Source organism: Mustela erminea, chromosome 15 (assembly GCF_009829155.1).
Source record: "Mustela erminea isolate mMusErm1 chromosome 15, mMusErm1.Pri, whole genome shotgun sequence".
NCBI lineage: Eukaryota > Metazoa > Chordata > Mammalia > Carnivora > Mustelidae > Mustela > Mustela erminea.
Window position 1 is genome coordinate 85,465,370 of NC_045628.1, and position 18,127 is coordinate 85,483,496.

General features: G+C 42.4%; 2 protein-coding genes across 2 annotated transcripts in view; one reads left to right on the forward strand and one right to left on the reverse strand.

Moving 5' to 3' along the window:
* The window catches only part of PARP4 (poly(ADP-ribose) polymerase family member 4), a 106,279-nt gene that overhangs the window by 52,538 nt on the left and 35,614 nt on the right, over positions 1-18,127 (reverse strand).
* Positions 1,790-2,659, forward strand: LOC116574581 (glutaredoxin-1). Its single transcript, XM_032315378.1, has one exon. It carries the CDS (start codon positions 1,816-1,818, stop codon positions 2,134-2,136), a length of 321 nt encoding a protein of 106 aa, XP_032171269.1. The 5' UTR covers positions 1,790-1,815; the 3' UTR covers positions 2,137-2,659.

Consider the following 18,127-nt stretch of genomic DNA (forward strand, 5'->3'; position numbering starts at 1 on the left):
CTACCAAACATTGAAAGAAGAATTAAATCCTATTCTCCTGAAACTGTTCCCAAAAAATAGAAATGGAAGGAAAACTGCCAGACTCATTTTATAAGGCCAGCATCACCTTGATCCAAACCAGACAAAGATCCCATCAAAAAAGAGAATTATAGACGAATATCCTTGATGAACACAAATGCGAAAATTCTCACCAAAAGATTAGCCAATAGGATCCAACAATACATTAAAAGGATGATTCACCACAACCAAGTGGGATTTATTCCAGGGCTGCAACGTTGGTTCAACATCCACAAATCAATCATTGTGATATAACACATTAATAAAAGAAAGAACAAGAACCATATGATACTCTCAATAGAAGCTGAAAAAGCATTTGACAAAGTACAGCATCCCTTCCTGATCAAAATTCTTCAAAATATAGGGATAGAGGGCACATACCTCAATATCATCAAAGCCATCTATGAAAAACCCACCGCAAATATCATTCTCAATGGAAAAAAACTGACAGCTTTTCACTAAGGTCAGGAACATGGCAGGGATGTCCTTTATCACCACTGCTATTCAACATAGTACTAGAAGTCCTAGCCTCAGCAATCAGACAACATAAAGAAATTAAAGGCATCCAAATCAGCAAAGAAGAAGTAAAACTATCACTCTTTGCAGATGATATGATACTATATGTGGAAAACCCAAAAGACTCCACTCCAAAACTGCTAGAACTTGTACAGGAATTAAGTAAAGTGTCAGGATATAAAATCAATGCACAGAAATCAGTTGCACTTCTTAACACCAACAACAAGACAGAAGAAAGAGAAATTAAGGAGTCAGTCCCATTTACAATTGCACCCAAAACCATAAGATACCTAGGAATAAATCTGACCAAAGAGGCAATGAATCTATATTCAGAAAACTATAAAGTACTCATGAAAATAATTGAGGAATACATAAAGAAATGGAAAAATGTTCCATGCTCCTGGATTGGACGAACAAATATTGTGAAAATGTCTATGCTACCTAAAGCAATCTACACATTTAAGGCAATCCCTATCAAAATCCCACCCATTTTTTTCAAGGAAATGGAACAAATAATCCTATAATTTATATGGAACCAGAAAAGACCTTGAATAGCCAGAGGAATGTTGAAAAAGAAAGCCAAAGTTGGTGGCATCACAATTCCAGACTTCAAGCTCTATGACAAAGCTGTCATCCTCAAGACAGCATGGTACTGGCACAAAAACAGACACATAGATCAATGGAACAGAATAGAGAGTCAATAAATAGACCCTCAACTCTATGGTCAACTAATCTTCGATAAAGCAGGAAAGAATGTCCAATGGAAAAAAGACAGCCTCTTCAACAAATCATATTGGGAAAATTAGACAGCCACATGCAGAAAAATGAAATTGGACCATTTCCTTACACCACACATGAAAATAGACTCAAAATGGATGAAGGACCTCAATGTGAGAAAGGAATCCATCAAAATCCTTGAGGATAACATGGGCAGCAACCTCTTCGACCTCAGTCTCAGCGACTTCTTCCTAGGAAGATCACCAAAGGCAAGGGAAGCAAGGGCAAAAGTGAACTATTGGGATTTCATCAAGATCAAAAGTTTTTGCATAGCAAAGGAAACTGTTAACAAAACCAAAAGACAACTAACAGAATAGGAGAAGATATTTGCAATCGACATATCAGATAAAGGGCTAGTGTCCAAAATCTATAAAGAACTTAGCAAACTCAACACCCAAAGAACAAATAATCCAATCAAGAAATGGGCAGAGGAGATTCCTCCCCAGGAGGCAGCCGCCTGTCAGTATGGCTCAAGAGTTCGTGAACAGCAAAATCCAGCCCGGGAAGGTGGTCGTGTTCATCAAGCCCACCTGCCCCTACTGCAGAAGGACCCAGGAGCTCCTCAGCGAGCTGCCCTTCAAACAAGGGCTTTTGGAATTTGTCGATATCACGGCCACCAGTGACACAAGCAAGATTCAAGACTATTTGGAAACGCTCACAGGAGCCAGAACGGTACCTCGCGTCTTTATCGGTAAAGATTGTATAGGTGGATGCAGTGATCTGACGGAAATGCATCAGAGTGGGGAACTGTTGAAGCGGCTGAATCAGATCGGAGCTCTGCAGTAATTCTAGAGCCGATCCCAGGACGTTATCCCGGAGAGCTGGATGCCACTTCAGTTGATAAGCACACTTCCTGGTGTAGTGGATCACGTGGTGGATGGAGCCGGGGCTAAAAGCCACAGCAACTCTTTATTTAAAACTCTGAAATATGTTAACAAAAAAAGGGGGGGGGGTTGGCAAAAAAGAGCTGCTTCTTCTTTTGACTCAGTATTAAAAGTGGACCAACTTGCCCCAACCCACAGGTCTGAAAAGGTTGGTGGATATCTTGGGTTTCTTCTTAATTGGCCCGTTGGGTTCCAAAAGACCCTGACTGCTAAGTGGATTAGGATTCACTCAGTGACCCAAAAGGTCTTCTTTCTCTCTGGCACATGTCTCTTCCTAACTGCTCTTCATATGCTAGGACACCTCTACCTCTAAGCCAGTGTTTCTCGACCAAGTTTATCACAGGCCCCCTAGGATGAATCTGTAATTGGTTTTTGGCTACTGCCGGAAAGGTACTTCACTGAGATTGACTTATAGAATTTGCATTACAAAAACAGTATGTCTTTTGAATGTACTTTTTCAAGATACGGGGGTCTCCCAGTCATGAACCCCATCCCACACCATCCTATCTTGAGAATCACTGCTCTGAATCAGTGTTTTTAACCTTGGCAAGTCACAGACTCTCCTAGGGAATGTTCAGCAATGCCTCTAAGGGTCTTGAGAACCTAATTTGAGAAACACCACATGAAAACGGGTGCCAGAGAGATCACAGCTGCTGCAATCATGGGCACCTCTGTTATGTAAGACGGCATCCAGGTAATCCAGAATAACGGTCTATTAACTTGTTTAGATTATTAACAGAAGTAAAATACAACATTGAAAATGCTACCACAGGGGCACCTGGGTGGCTCAGGGGGTTAAGCCTCTGCCTTCGGCTCAGGTCGTGATCTCAGAGTCCTGGGATCGAGCCTCGCATCAGGCTCTCTGCTCAGCAGGGAGCCTGCTTCCTCCTCTCTCTCTGCCTGCTTCTCTGTCTACTTGTGATCTCTGTCTGTCAAATAAATAAATAAAATCTTAAAAAAAAAGAAAGAAAGAAAGAAAAAATGTTACCACAGAAAACTTACAAACCCCTCCCCCAAGAATAGGTCTGTGAAAGTGGCCATATTCGAGAAACAAGGTCCTAAATGAGTTTCTCTCTCTCCTTTTTACCTCCACTCTATGAAAACTTGAGTCCCTTATTAAAGTGAAGTTTGTTCTAGAATTGCAATTTTAAGTTAATTTTCTTCTGCAGTCTCTAGTGTGAATGGTTAATGGACAGAGATTTTTGTCTAATTATTTTCTATGTTCTCAGTATCTTGAGGAATGGTATTAATGTGAACTACACCATATTAAAACTTTATTTGTCTTTGTCCCTTACCATTATAAATAAAGGTACATGCTATTGTCCTTTACGGAGTAAAAAAAAAAAAAAAAAAGAAATGGGCAGAGGACATGAACAGACATTTCTGCAAAGAAGACATCCAGATGGCCAACAGACACATGAAAAAATGCTCCACATCACTTGGCATCAGGGACATACTAATCAAAACCACACACTAGTCAGAATGGCTAAAATTAACAAGTCAGGAAATGACAGATGCTGGCAAGGATGCGAAATAAGGGGAACCCTCCTATCCTTTTGGTGGGAATGCAAGCTGGTGCAACCACTCTGGAAAACAGCATGAAGGTTCCTCAAAAAGTTGAAAATCGAGCTACCCTATGACCTTGCAATTGCACTACTGGGTATTTACCCTAAAGATACAAATGCAGTGATCCGAAGGGGCACGTGCACCCAAACGTTTATAGCAGCAATGTCCACAATAGCCAAACTATGGAAAGAACCTAGATGTCCATCAACAGATGAATGGATAAAGAAGATGTGGTGCATATATACAATGGAATACTATGCAGCCATCAAAAGAAATGAAATCTTGCCATTCTTAACGATGTGGATGGAACTAGAGGGTATTACGCTTAGTGAAATAAGTCAATTGGAGAAAAACAACTATCATATGATCTCCCTGATATAAGGAAGTGGAGATGGAATGTGGGGGGCTTGGGGGGTAGGAAAAGAATAAATGAAACAAGATGGGATTGGGAGGGAGACAAACCATAAGAGACTCTTAAGAATGTTGCTGGGGGAAAAAAAAAAGAATGTTGCTGGGGGTCAGGGGGTCGGGAGAGGGTGGTGGGGTTATGGACATTGGTGGGGGGCTGTGTGCTATGGTGAGTGCTGTGAAGTGTGTAAACCTGGCGATTCACAGACCTGTACCCTTGGGGCTAATAATACATTGTATGTTTATAAAAAAATAAAAAAGAGTTATGTTTACACTATACTGTAGTTTAATATATGTGCAGTAGTATTATATCTTAAAAAACTATTCATACCTTAATTTAAAAATATCTTATTGTTAAAAAAATGCTAACCACCACCTGAACTTTCAGTAAATCATAATTTTTTTTATGGTGGAGGGTCCCACCTTGATGTTGGCTGCTGACGGACCAGGTTAGTGGTTGCTGAAGGCTGGGGTGGCTGCGGCAATTTCTTAAAATAACTATGCTGAAGTCTGCCACATCGATTGGCTCTTCTCTTCATGAACAATTTCTCTATAGCATGTGATGCTGTTTGATAGCACTTCACCCACAGTAGAGCTTCTTTCAAAATTGAAGTCACTCCTCTCAAACCCTGCCACTGCTTTGTTGAGTAAGTTTATGTAGCAGTCTTTAGAATCCTCTGTTGCCATTTCAACACTCTTCACTTTACCATGAGTAGATTCCATCTCAAGAAACCACTTTCTTTGCTCATCCTTAAGAAGCAACTCCTCATCCGTTCAAGTTTTATCATAAGACTGCAGCATTTCAAATATGATAATAATTAAAAAGTTTGAAATCTTGAGAGAATTACCAAAACGTGACACAAAGGCATGAAGTGAGAAAATGCTGTTGGAAAAATGGCACCAAAGGACTTGCTCCACAGGGTCACCACCAAATTTCAATTTGTTAAAAAAAAACAAAACAAAACAGTATCTGTACAGCATAAGACAGCACAGCACGATAAAACAAGGTATGCCTGTACTACTTTATGTGCCAAGAGACAATAAAATTTCAATCCAAAACCCCACCCACACAATCTTTCTAAATGATGGACATGTAATTGGGCTAGAGTAACAGAGAATAAAGAGTGACCCACTAAAAACTGATGAAGCCCCCCTGGTATATATGTGTGTGTGTTTCACCCAATATATAAGAACCCGTGTTTACAGAAAAGATTAGTTAATCTTCTTATTCCTGGTACTAAAATGATCCATCAATTTACTATGCTCTTTTATATGCCACTTTTATCTGTGGAATTTCAAAGGAGATTTAGGTTATATACAACTAAAATTACAGGGATCCCTGCAATGGATAGATATACATATACATAGAGGTAAGATTTTCAGAGTTTGGCATAGTGTATAATTTTTATTGGAAAAGACCTCCTCATAAAATTCAATTTTCTAGCCAGGTAATTTTATAAAGACAAAAATAATAAGACTTATTCAACAATGAGAGGTCTGTAGGGGATCAAATAAAAAAACTAGAATGTCAGAGCTAGGGTTTCCAATGTGTAGGCTATAAACACCTAAGAGGTCCAAATTTAATATAGAATTACTATCTGAAAACTCATATGGTATCAACAGTCTGAAGAATAAGTAATAGGTCTCTGTCTCTCACATATACACACACACTATTCTAAAAGGAATACAGATGCTATTGTGATGACTAAAATATGCAACCTTATCTTTTTATTTTTAATTTTTAATTTTTTATAAACATATATTTTTATCCCCAGGGGTACAGGTCTGTGAATCGCCAGGTTTACACACTTCACAGCACTAACCAAAGCACATACCCTCCCCAATGTCCGTAACCCCACCCCCTTCTCCCAACCCCCCTCCCCACCAACCTTATCTTTTTTAATCAACTAATACTTAAAGTACAACTACCATCGTAGAAGTTTCAATTAAAAAAACTTCCTCAGCTTTGAGATACAATTGATCTATTAACATTGTATAAATTTTAGGTGTACAATGTCACGATGTGATATTGGAAGTGATTACCACCATAGGGTTAATAGCACATTCATCACCTCATATAACTTATAGTTTTGTTTTTATAGTGAGAACATTAAAAATTTACTCTCTTTGCAACTTTCAAGTGCATAATACAATATTGTTTGCTGTAGCCATCATGCAATACATTAGATCCCCCCAAATTATTTGTCTTATGACTGGAAGTCAGTACTCTTTGACCTATAACTATCTGTCTATCACATGTTCTATAGCCATTCATCCATTAGTGGACACTTAGGTTTTTTCATGTCTCCATTATTGTGAATAATGCTGCAACTAATATATTGGTGCAGATATCTATTTGAAAGAGTGATTTCATCTGTTCTGGATATATACTCAGAAGAGAGACTTGTTGGATTACATGGTAGTTCTATTTTTAATTTTGGGGGGAACCTCTGTATTCTTTGTCTGTAGTGGTTGCACCAATTTATAATCCCATCAACAGTGTGCAAGTATTCCTTTTTTTCCACATCCGTGTCAATACTTGTTATCTGTCTTTTTGATAACAGCCATCCCAGTAGGTGTGAGGTGTTACCTCACTGTGATTCACATTTCCCTAATGATGAGTGATGTTGAGCAACTTTTCATGTACCTGTTGGCCACCTGGATGTATTCTTTAGAAAAATGTCTATTCTGTTCCTCTGCCCATTTTTTCAACAGATTTTTTTGTTGTTGTTGTTATTGAGCTACATGAGGTTTTTTTGTTTTGTTTTGTTTTGTTTTGTTTTTAAGATTTTATTTGTTTGAGAGAAAGAGACAGAACGAGCTAGGCAAGGAGAATCAGACAGCAAGGCAGGCTCCCTATTGAGCAGGAAGTCCCACATGGGGCTTGATTCCTGGACCCTGAGATCATGACCTGACCCAAAGGCAGACACTTAACCAACTCAGCCACCCATGCACCCCAAGTTACATGAGTTCTTTATATATTTTGGATATTAACCTCTTCTCTGATATACGGTTTGCAGAAGTTTTCTTCAATTCCATAGGTTACTTTTCCATTTTGTTGATGGTTTCCTATGTTATACAAAGGCTTTTAAGTTTGATGTAGTCCCATTTATTAATTTTGGCCTTTTGTTGCTTGTGCTTTTGGTGTCATATCCAAAAAACCACTGCCAAGACCTATGTCAAGAAGGTTTTCCTCTGTTTTCTTCCATGAGTTTTATGGTTTCAAATCTTAGACTTAAGTCTTTAACTGATTTTGAGTTAATTTTTATGAGCAGTTCAAGAGAGGGGCCTAATTTCATTTGTTTGCATGTAGATATACAGTTTTCCCAGCACCATTTTTTGAAAGGACCATCCTGTCCTCATTGAATATTCTTGGCTCCCTTGTCAAATATTAGTTGACTATATACACCTGGGTTTACTTTTGGGCTCCCAATCTGTTCCATGGGTTTGTGTGTCTGCTTTTATGACAGTACAATAATGTTTTCATTACTATAGTTTTGTACTATAGTTTGAAAACAGGAAGTGTGATGCATCCAGATTTGTTCTTATTTCTCAAGATTGCCTTGGCTATTCAGGTTTTTTTGTGGTTCCATAATAAGATATCTTTCTATTCGTTTGTGACTTCTTCAATTTCTTTCATCAGTGTCTTACAGTTTTCAATGTATATATATCTTTTACCTCCTTTGGTTGAATTTATTCCTAAGTATTTTATTTTATTTTCTGGTCCTACTGTAAATGGGATTGTTTTTGCTTTTTTAAAAAATATTTTTAAAATTTATTGGACAGAGAGAAAGAAGAGTAGAAGCAGGAGAGCAGCAGAGGAGAGGGAGACACAGACTCCCCACTGAGCAGGGAGCCTGATGCAGGGTTTAATGCCAGGCCCCTGGGATCATGACCTGACCTGAAGGCAAACACTTAACTGACTGAGTGACCCGGGTGCCTGGGATTGTTTTTTTAATCTCTTTTTCAAACAGTTTGTTGTTAGCTCATGGAAATATAATTGATTTTTGTATGTTGATATTGATCATGGTGTGTGATCATTTTGGTGTGCTATTGAAGTCCGTTTGCTACTATTACGTTAAGAATTTTTGCACCTATGTGAACGAGGGATATTGGCCTATAGTTTTCTTATAGTATCCTACAACTTGCCTAAATTTGTTTATTAGTTCTAACAGTTTTTTAGTGGAGACTTAGGGTTTTCTATACATGAGATGTTATCCACAAACGGAGATGGTTTTACTTCTTCCTTTCCATTTGTATGCCTTTCATTTCTTTTTCTTGCCTAATTGTTCTAGCCAGTACTACAATGAATAGGAATGGTGAGAGTGGGCACTCTTATTTCTGGTTTTAGAGAAAAAGCTCTATTTTTCACCACTGAGTATGATGTTAGCTATGGGTTTGTCATATATGGTCTTTATTATGTTGAGATATGTTCAGAGCTTTCATCATAAAAGGTTTTTTTTTTTTTTTTAAGATTTTACCTATTTATTTGACCGAGAGAGACACGGCGAGAGAGAAAAAACATGCAGGGGGAAGGGGAGTGGAAGAGGAAGAAGCAGGCTTCCTGCCAAGCAGGCAGCCTGATATGGGGCTTGATCCCAGGACCCCAGGATCATAACCCAAGCTGAATGCAGATGCTTAATGACTAAGCCAACCAGGTGCCTCAAGGGTGTTGAAAATTTCAAACACTTTTCCTGCATCTATTGCCAGGATATTCTATTTTATTTTTTACTAATGTATACTTGATGTACAATGTTATATTAGTTTCCTATGTACAGCATGGCAATTTGACAAGTTTATTTGTTATGCTATGCTCATCACAAGTATAGCTACATTCTGTCACCACATGCTACTACAATAGCATTGACTATACTCTCATGCTATACCTTTTATTCCCATGGCTTATTCATTCCATAACTAGAAGCTTGTGTTTCTCTAGTGTTCTTTCATTTCAACAACTCCCTTTGCCATTTTTCATAAGGCAGGACCAGTGGTGATGAATTCCCTTAGTTTTTGTTTGGGAATGTGTCTCTCCTTCATTTCTGAAGGGTAGTTTTGCTAAGTTTATGCTATATAGTGATTTATAAGAAATATGGATTTGATCAACTCATATATATTTGGTCTTTGTCCACTGTTCCTGCCTCACATCTTCCCAAACCTTGGAATTTCCTAAGTGATCAGAGTGATAAAGGTGTCTCTAATAAGAGACACCTCATGTTAATGAGGCAAGTTTTGGACCCCACCTAAGAAGGGGGGCCGGTTGCCAGGAAAATCAACCATATGACCAGAGATTTAGAACTTTAAGTTCTACCCCCAGACTTCTGGAAGGGGAGTGAGGCTGGAGACTGAATCAATTGACAATGGCCAATGATTTTAATCATTCATGCCTGTGTAATGGAGTCATCATAAAAACCCCAAATCATGAGTTTTTAGAGAGCTTCCACACTGGTGAACACATAGAGATGTGAAAGAATGATGTGCCTGAGGAGGAAATGGAAGCTCTGCACCCTTTCCTCAGACTTTGTCCTATGCATCTCTTCCACCTGGCTATGCCTGAGCTATATGCTTTTGTAATAAGCTAGTTATCTAGTAAGTAAAATGTTTCTCTGAGTTCTGTGAGCTGCTCTAGCAAGTTAATCAAAACTGAGGAAAGGCTTGTGGGAATCTGATTTATAGCTAGATGGTCAGAAGTATGGTAACATCCTGGACTTCTATGGTAGTGTGTGGGAAAACCCCCCAACTCCTCTTGAAATTGGTCCAGGAACCCAAAAGAATAGTATTCTTGGTTGGCAGTTTTTCTTTTCAGCATTTTGAATAGATCATCCCACTCCTTCCTGACCTCATGGTTTTTGCAGAAAAATTTGCAGTTAGCTGCGTGGGGGTGTTCCCTTATATGTGATGAGCCATTCTCCTGCTGCTTTTTTTTTTTTTTAAAGATTTTATTTATTTATTTGATAGACAGAGATCACAAGTAGGCAGAGAGGCAGGCAGAGAGAGAGGAGAAAGCAGGCTCCCCACTGAGCAAAGAGCCCGATGCAGGGCTTGATCCCAGGACCCTGGGATCATGACCCGAGCCAAAGGCAGAGGCTTTAACCCACTGAGCCACTCAGGTGCCCCCTCTTGCTGCTTTTAAAATTCTCTCCTTGTCCTTGATTTTTAATTTTTTAAAAGATTTTATTTATTTATTTGATAGACAGAGATCACAAGTAGGCAGAAAGGCAAGCAGAGAAAGAGGGGGAAGCAGGTTCCCCGCCGAGCAGAGCGCCCTGGGATCACGACCTGAGCAGAGGCTTTCAACCACTAAGCCACTCAGGCACCCTGGTGCCTGTCACGCAAATCATAGCTTTCCATTTCTTTAGGATGCGTTATAGGAGTTTTATTAGTCTTCTTTGGTGGTGTCATGTTTGCCTAATTCTTCATGATTTACATAAACCTTGCACTGTTCTCTGTGCATCTCAAGGAGCAAAAACCTCTGTTTTTACAGACTAGTTTGGCAGGCTCCCTGGCTGATGGGATTACCTCTGACACTACAGTTATGCGGGACTGGAGTCAATTTCAAGGCTGTTGCTCCGTATATGGTGTGGTCTGCAGTTGACATTCTTGTTACCAGGGAGTCAGGTGTGGATCATGTCTGGTCCCTTGGATGGCTGAGATAGCTCAGTACCTTGTTCGGTAGAGTAGCCTGGGACAAGAGGTCACTTTACAGTCCATAGCTCCTCAGTCAGCAGACCTATTACCAGCTTCCACTAGGTCCCTGGGAAGGCTCCTCCCTAGTTGCTGGATGAGTCCCTGGGAGGGCAAGACTGATCCTGGACTACAATTGAGAGGAGCTGCAAAGTTCCGGAACTGTTTCAGGTTTCACAGCCACAGCTGAGATCTGCAGACCTGCCTCTGAAGGTGCAGGTGGATGTCTCCCATGAGGTCTCTGGGTTGGTTGACTGGCCCCTGATCATCACTGGAGGGGCTGAAGCAGAATATCTGATCTTTCTGATCTCCTGAAGTGCAGAAATGAGCATCCACCAGGTCCTATGGGACTACTCGTGGACTGTAGCTAGGAGGGTTCTAGAACTGAGAATAGGGCACTTTCAGAATCTTCAGGGTTGTAGATTAAAGTGTCTCCTGCTGGGTCCCTGGAAAATGTCTAAAGGCATATTTTGGTTTTGGTGGGTATTAAAGTAAAAACTACAGTCATAGAGAAACATCACATGAGAGATTTGGTTGAAACCTTAGAAGTTTGTCAAGCCTGATTTCGTAAGTGTAAGGACCTACTTAGCCAGAGGGAGCCATTTTGTTGTTTATGCACTAAACTTAGATTGACCCTGTCCCTCCAGGAGGAACTTACTTAAAAGCAAGTCCGGGAAACCAGTCCTAGGTAGCAAAACTCAGACACAGGGGCGGGCCAGGCCAGGTGGAGACATCCAATCAGTGGGGCACACATACTGTCTCCCTAGCTACTAGTCCCAGGTAGCAAAGCTCAGATACAAGGGCGGGTCAGGCCAGGTGGAGACATCCAATCAGTGGGGCATGCATACTATCTCTCTAGTTACCAGGGAGAGTGGGCCCTGCCCTTTGGGTGCCAATTCTGACCAAGGTGATAGGCTAGTTCAAATATCTACTAGGGTAAGGTGAAATTCAATTGGCCACCCTTGTGTGACCTAACATGACTGTGCAGTTTTCTCTGTGTTTTGCAATCTCATTGGCCACCTGTATGTGGCCAGGCTCAACCACAGGGCCTTTGCTCTATAAAAGTTAGTCTGTGAGGCTGGGAGGGATTGCCTCTTTGTAAAAGATGACCCAACCAGTCGGTTTGATTCTCGATGCTTGGAGCGAAATAAAGCTTTGCTTGACCTTCGCTTTGTATCAGTCTCGCTCCTTTGATCATGGACCCATTATTGGGGACCTATCTTTGGGGGCTCATCTGGGATTAAACGACAAGAACTGAGCCAGCGTCAGAATTTCTGGGAAAAGCCTCCAGAGGTAAGATCTTGGGATCCTGTCTGTCTCTCTGGTTGCTGAGCTCCAGGGAATAGCCCACTGGGGAGAAGCTGGACACAGCCATGCTCCCCAGGGCTGGAGGGGATGCGGGGATGCCCCATCCCTCCACTGGTAGATTGTCAGGGGATTCAAGTCCCTCTGGGCGGTCAGGGGTTTTGAGTCCCCCAGGCGGTCAGGAGATCAAGAAAGTCCCCATCGCGGCAGGTTCTGGGTGAGGACCGGTGGGCCTGTGGTTGTCTTTGTCTTGTCCTTTTATTGTCTGTTGTGTTGTTTGTTGTGTTTGCAGGGGACCGAGAAAGTCCCTACCAGCAGCAGGCTCTGGATGAGGATCGCTGGGCCTGTGGTTGTCTTTGTCTTGCCTTTTTGTTGTCTGTTGTGTTGTTTATTGTGTTTGGAGAAATGGGGCATGCAGAGAGTAAGGGACCCGTGACACCCCTAAGTCTTGTTCTCCAGCATTTTAAGGATTTTCAAGGTAAAGCCACCCAGTCTGGTGACAAGTTTTACCCAGGAAAACTAAAAACACTCTGCCAATTAGAGTGGCCCATTTTCTCCACAGGATGGCTGCCAGAAAGAACGTTTGCCTTGGCTCCGATCTACTCTACCCAGAGTAAGATCTTTGATCTCCATCGAGACCAAATACATCATGGCCTGGCGATATCTGATAGAAGAGCCACCATCATGGCTCAGGTCTCACCTTCCCCCTGCTAACAAAACCATCTCTTTCCCTCTAAGGCACGTTAGATCACCAAAACCAGAACAGAAAGACGAAGGGGAACAAGGGAAGAAGACCCTCCTACCCCCTTCGGATGTGGAGGATGTGGAATTTCCCCCCCTTATCTGTCCCCTAAACCTGACTCTTGGTCCCGAGACACCCCTACCAGCCCACCTCATACGCGGTCAGGGTCCACCTATGGAACCACCAAGCAGGGAGACTGTCCTGAACCCTCCCCTTTCCTCTATCCCCCTTTGACTCCCTACACCTCACCGGTTCCATCAGTACCAATGCTACCTCTCCATGAGGTTGCTCCACCAGATGGAAGAGGGCACCCCCACCTTACCTATAGCCCTTTCCCCTCTTCTGACATATATAACTGGAAGGCCCAACACAAATCCTTTTCTGTCCACCCTCAGGATTTAATTAGTCTCTTGGAGACTGTCTTTCTTACCCACCAGCCCATCTAGGTGGATATTCAATAGTTCCTTATGGCTCTCTTTAACACAGAAGAGAGGGATCACATCATGCTAGAAACCCATAATGTGATAAGTGAGAGACTTGGCATGAACCTCGATCCCCAGGGAATGGAGGACTACTGTCCGAAGGAACCCCCTGACTGGGAGCCAAACTCCGATGAAGGTAAGGAAAGCCTACACTTCTACCACCAGGCTCTACTGGGAGACCTCCGTTCAGCTGACAGGAGATGCATAAATTTATCTAAAATTAGTGTGGTGACTCAAGGTAAGAATGAGTCTCCGGGAGCTTTCCTAGAAAGGCTTATTGAAGCCTATAAAATGTATAGCCCGATCAACCCTAAGGCACCTGAAAATCAGAGGGCAGTAAATCTTGCTTTTGCCAGTCAGCCCCAGATATAAGGAGGAAACTTCAGAAAATTGAAGGATTTGAAGGGAAGAATCTGACTGAGTTAGCAGAATATCAGAAAAGGTGTTTAACAATAGGAATGCATAAGAGGATGAAAAACAGGCAAAAATAACTGGTTAAGGTTTTGGCATTACATGAGGTGGGGAGGAGACAGGGGGAAAGAGGTCAATAGAAAGGGGAAAGGCAGGTAGGGGATGGTAAATGGAAGGAAAAGCCCAAGCACAAAGAAGGCAGGCGGGAAGATTTAGATTCAAATCAGTGTGCTTACTGTATGGAAAAAGGACATTGGGCCAGGGAGTGCCCCAAAAGGAAGACGGTGATGCTGGCCACCAGACACTGAAGGGGCCATGGTTCAGAGCCCCTCCCCGAACCTCGGGTAAAAATTGAAGTGGAGGGAAAATTAATTGATTTTTTGGTGGACACGGGAGCCCAATCTTCATCATTACTTAAACCTATGGAAAAACTATCTGGAGAGGAAGTCTGGGTACAAGGGGTGAATGGCACAGAAAGACATAAATGGACAACAGAAAGGACTTTAAATTTGGCTTTGGGAGTAGTCAAGCATTGATTCCTGGTCCTCCCTAATGCCCCATATAACCTGATGGGAAGAGATATCCTCCACAAACTATGAGCTGGCATTCAGTTCTCCCAAGGAGATATGACTGTAACCTTGAGATAACCCACTGTGCAGATGTTTGTGGCAGCAGTAGATGAATACCATCTTTACAAGCCAGTCTCAGAACCAGAGGAGATGAGAGAAAGGAGCCTTCTCCAAACCCTACAGGTCGAGTTTCCCGAAGTCTGGGCAGAAGGGAAGCCCTCTGGCTTGGCCAAGGGACAGCCTCCTGTGGTGGTACAATTAAAAGAAATGGCCACGGCTGTTTGCGTCCGGCAGTACTCCCTCCCCTGGGAAGCAAAGGAAGGGATTAGAAAACACATTAACCGCCTCCAAGGAGATGGGATCCTAGTTCCTTGCAAGTCTCCATGGAACACACCTTTGCTGCCTGTCAAAAAGTCCAAGACTGGGGAGTACTACCCGTTCAGGACTTGCGGGAAATTAATAAATGGGTTGAAGATATCCACCCAACAGGGACTAACCCCTATACCCTCCTTTCCCTCCTGGGCCCCAAAAGAATGGTCTATACCATCTTTGATCTCAAAGATGCATTTTTCTGCATATCTTTAGCAAGGGAGTCTCAGCCCCTCTTTGCTTTTGAGTGGTCCGATCCTCAGGAAGGATTCCAAGGCCAGGTCACCTGGACAAGACTTCCTGAAGAATTTAAGAATTCACCCTGTTCGACGAGGCCCTACATGAGGATTTGTGTGAGTACAGAACCTCCAACCTGGGAGTCACTCTGTTACAGTATGTTGATGACTTACTAATAACCTCTGAGGACTATGAGTCATGTTTGTGGGGGACAAGATCTCTCTTACAGACTCTGCAGGAAAAAGGGTATCAGGTGTCAGCAAAGAAAGCACAGTTCTGTCAGAGCCACAACACTTATCTAGGCTTTGATCTCCACAGGGAGTGCATTCACTGTCTGAGTCCAGGAAACAGGTGATCACTTGATATCCCTGCCCCACCGCATCCGACAAGACAGACAGGAGTAGCTACATGGTCATGGAAAGAGGTATGTGGGGGCTGCAGTGGTTTTGATGAAGTCCCAGAACCTAAGTCAGGTTCGGTGGGGTGAGGAGGTTCGGAGCCGACGACTAAAGAAAGAATTCTTAAGACGTCATTGGTGCAAAATGGTGGTTTATTAAAGCATGGGGACAGGACCCGTGGGCAGGAAGAGCTGCTGCTGCCCCGGGTTGTGAGGAGTGGTTGGTTATATACACAGGAGTTGGGTAGGTGAGGACAAAGGGGTGTTCAGAAGGGCTATTGGGGCAAAGAATACTATTCAGGATATTGAAGGCTTAGTTGCTATCAAGTAAAGACAATTGGAAATCTGGTGGAATGTTACATTCCTGCTATCAAGCTTCCTTGTTAATAAGATTTAGGTTTAGAAGAAATTTAACTTTATTTACTTTTCCTTCTACTTCCACCTCCTTCGGTTTTTATGGAGGGGAGGGTAACATTAGGGCTTGAGGAACTGAGTTCTGTGTCTTTGGAAATTGGGCTATTGATAAGGTAACTTCTTTGTTGTAATCTCAAGGAAATTTGCAAACCAAGGGAGACTCCTGTCTTGCAGGATTGTGATCTCAGCAAGTTAACTATTTATCATTTTATGGCAGTCGGGGTGCCTGAGGAATGCTACACACATGGAGGGGAACAGATGAAGGGGGGGTGCAAGGCGCCAGCTTTTGCTTTGTCCTCAGCCAGCCTCCTGCTCCCTCATCAGTTTCCCCTGAGCAGGAACTCTGGATGGCAGTCCTGCCACACGGAACCTCAGCGCAAAAAGCGGAGCCAATTGCACTCACGAAGGCACTGCAGATGGCCAAAGATAAAACCGCCAAAATCTATATGGACAGTGGGTATGCCTTTGCTACTCTACATATACATGGGGCTATTTATAAAGAAAGGGGCCTATTAACAGCAGATGGAAAAGGAATTAAAAACAGAGGAGAAATATTGGCTCTCCTCCAGGCTATTTGGGACCCAAAAGAGGTGGCCGATATGCATTGCCCAGGACACCAAAAGGGGACTGATCTGATTTCAAAAGGAAATCAATTAGCAGATTAAGCTGGAAAGCAAGCATCCCAAGAAACAGTGCAAGAGCTGGTTATACTCCTGGCTCCAGCCCTACCAGAAAAACCAGACTATTCAGAGGAAGATTTAAAGTATTTACAAAAATGGGCTAAATTGGACTACGAAGGGGACTAGGCTAAGACTAAAAGAGGAATGTTAATTCTTCCTTAAAGATTAGGTAAGAAGTTAGTAGACCAGATACATCAGGGTACTCATTTGGGGACACGCAAACTCAAGGATCTTATAGGCAAGCAGTTCCAGGTTTCTAAATTAGGGCATATAGTTCAGGATGTAGTTGATAGATGTGCTCAATGCCACGCAGTTAATGTGGGAAGAACTAGAATGGGAAGAGGGAAAAGAGAAGGAGGTAAGGAACCAGGAATTTATTGGGAAATAGATTTTACAGAGATGAAACCCAGAAAATATGGGCAGAAGTATATGTTAGTTTTGTAGATACCTTCTCAGGCTGAGTAGAGGCTTTTTCTGCCAAACATGAGATGGCAGGAGTGGTAGCCAAAAAGCTATTAGAAGAAATAATTCCTAGGTTTGGGCTGCCTCTCGCGATCGGGTGAGACAACGGCCCTGCATTTGTGAGTTGTCTCACAGGCATTGGCCAAGGCTGTGGGCACTAATTGGAAACTACATTGTGCCTACTGGCCCCAGAGAACCGGACAAGTAGAGAGAATGCACCAGACTCTTAAAGAGACCTTGACAAAGCTAATTCTGGAGACGGTGGATGGGTGGATCTCCTTCCTTTTGCCCTCCTCAGGGTGCGGTGTACATCCTACTTAAACAAGGTGATCCCATTTTAAATAATGTTTGGGAGACCACCCCCCACTCTGCCCTTGGCTACAAGAGGTTGCTCTAGCAGAAATGACTGATCAGTCTGTACTCCAGTCACTGCAGGCATTATAGTCTGTCTTAAAGAGAGCCCACACAGGGAACTGAACTGCCCACACTGAGATGGAGACAGAGGTGGAACCAAATCCTTACCAACCCGGGAACTTGGTTTGGATATGTCGCCATCAAGTGGGAAACTTGGAGCCTCGCTGGAAGGGACCATTTACTGTCATCCTGACCACCCCCACGGCAATAAAAGTAGAAAGCATCAGGGCCTGGATTCACTCCGGTGGTGTCAAATGAGCCAAGGACAAGGATGCCCCCCAGAGATGGAAGCCACAGCTGATGGACCCCCGCTGACTGTGGACTAAAGTTAAGACTCAAAAGACTATGAGTTCATTGTTGCTCCTATTGTTACCTGTTTAAGAGCTTCTGAGTTACCTCATGAGACAAAAAAGCATAGGTGGGAAATTAGACGAACGGAATTAGGAAAAATGGAAAAGGTTATATAAAGTGGTGAATGGCTAACTCATCAGCCCACTGCACACTAATGTTACTTTTTGGCCCCTGCATTATAAACGCCCTAATGTCATTTGTACAAAAGAAAATCAGAGCGATAAAAACGTTAGTCTTACATGCTCAATATAACCCCTTAAACAGGAGAACATAGAACTGGCTGAAAAGTCAAGGATTTGACTAATCTCCAAAGAAAAAAGTGGAATACAATGGCCTACTTAGCCAGAGGGAGCCATTTTGTTGTTAATGCTTATATTTACATTTATGTAAATTTAGATTGAC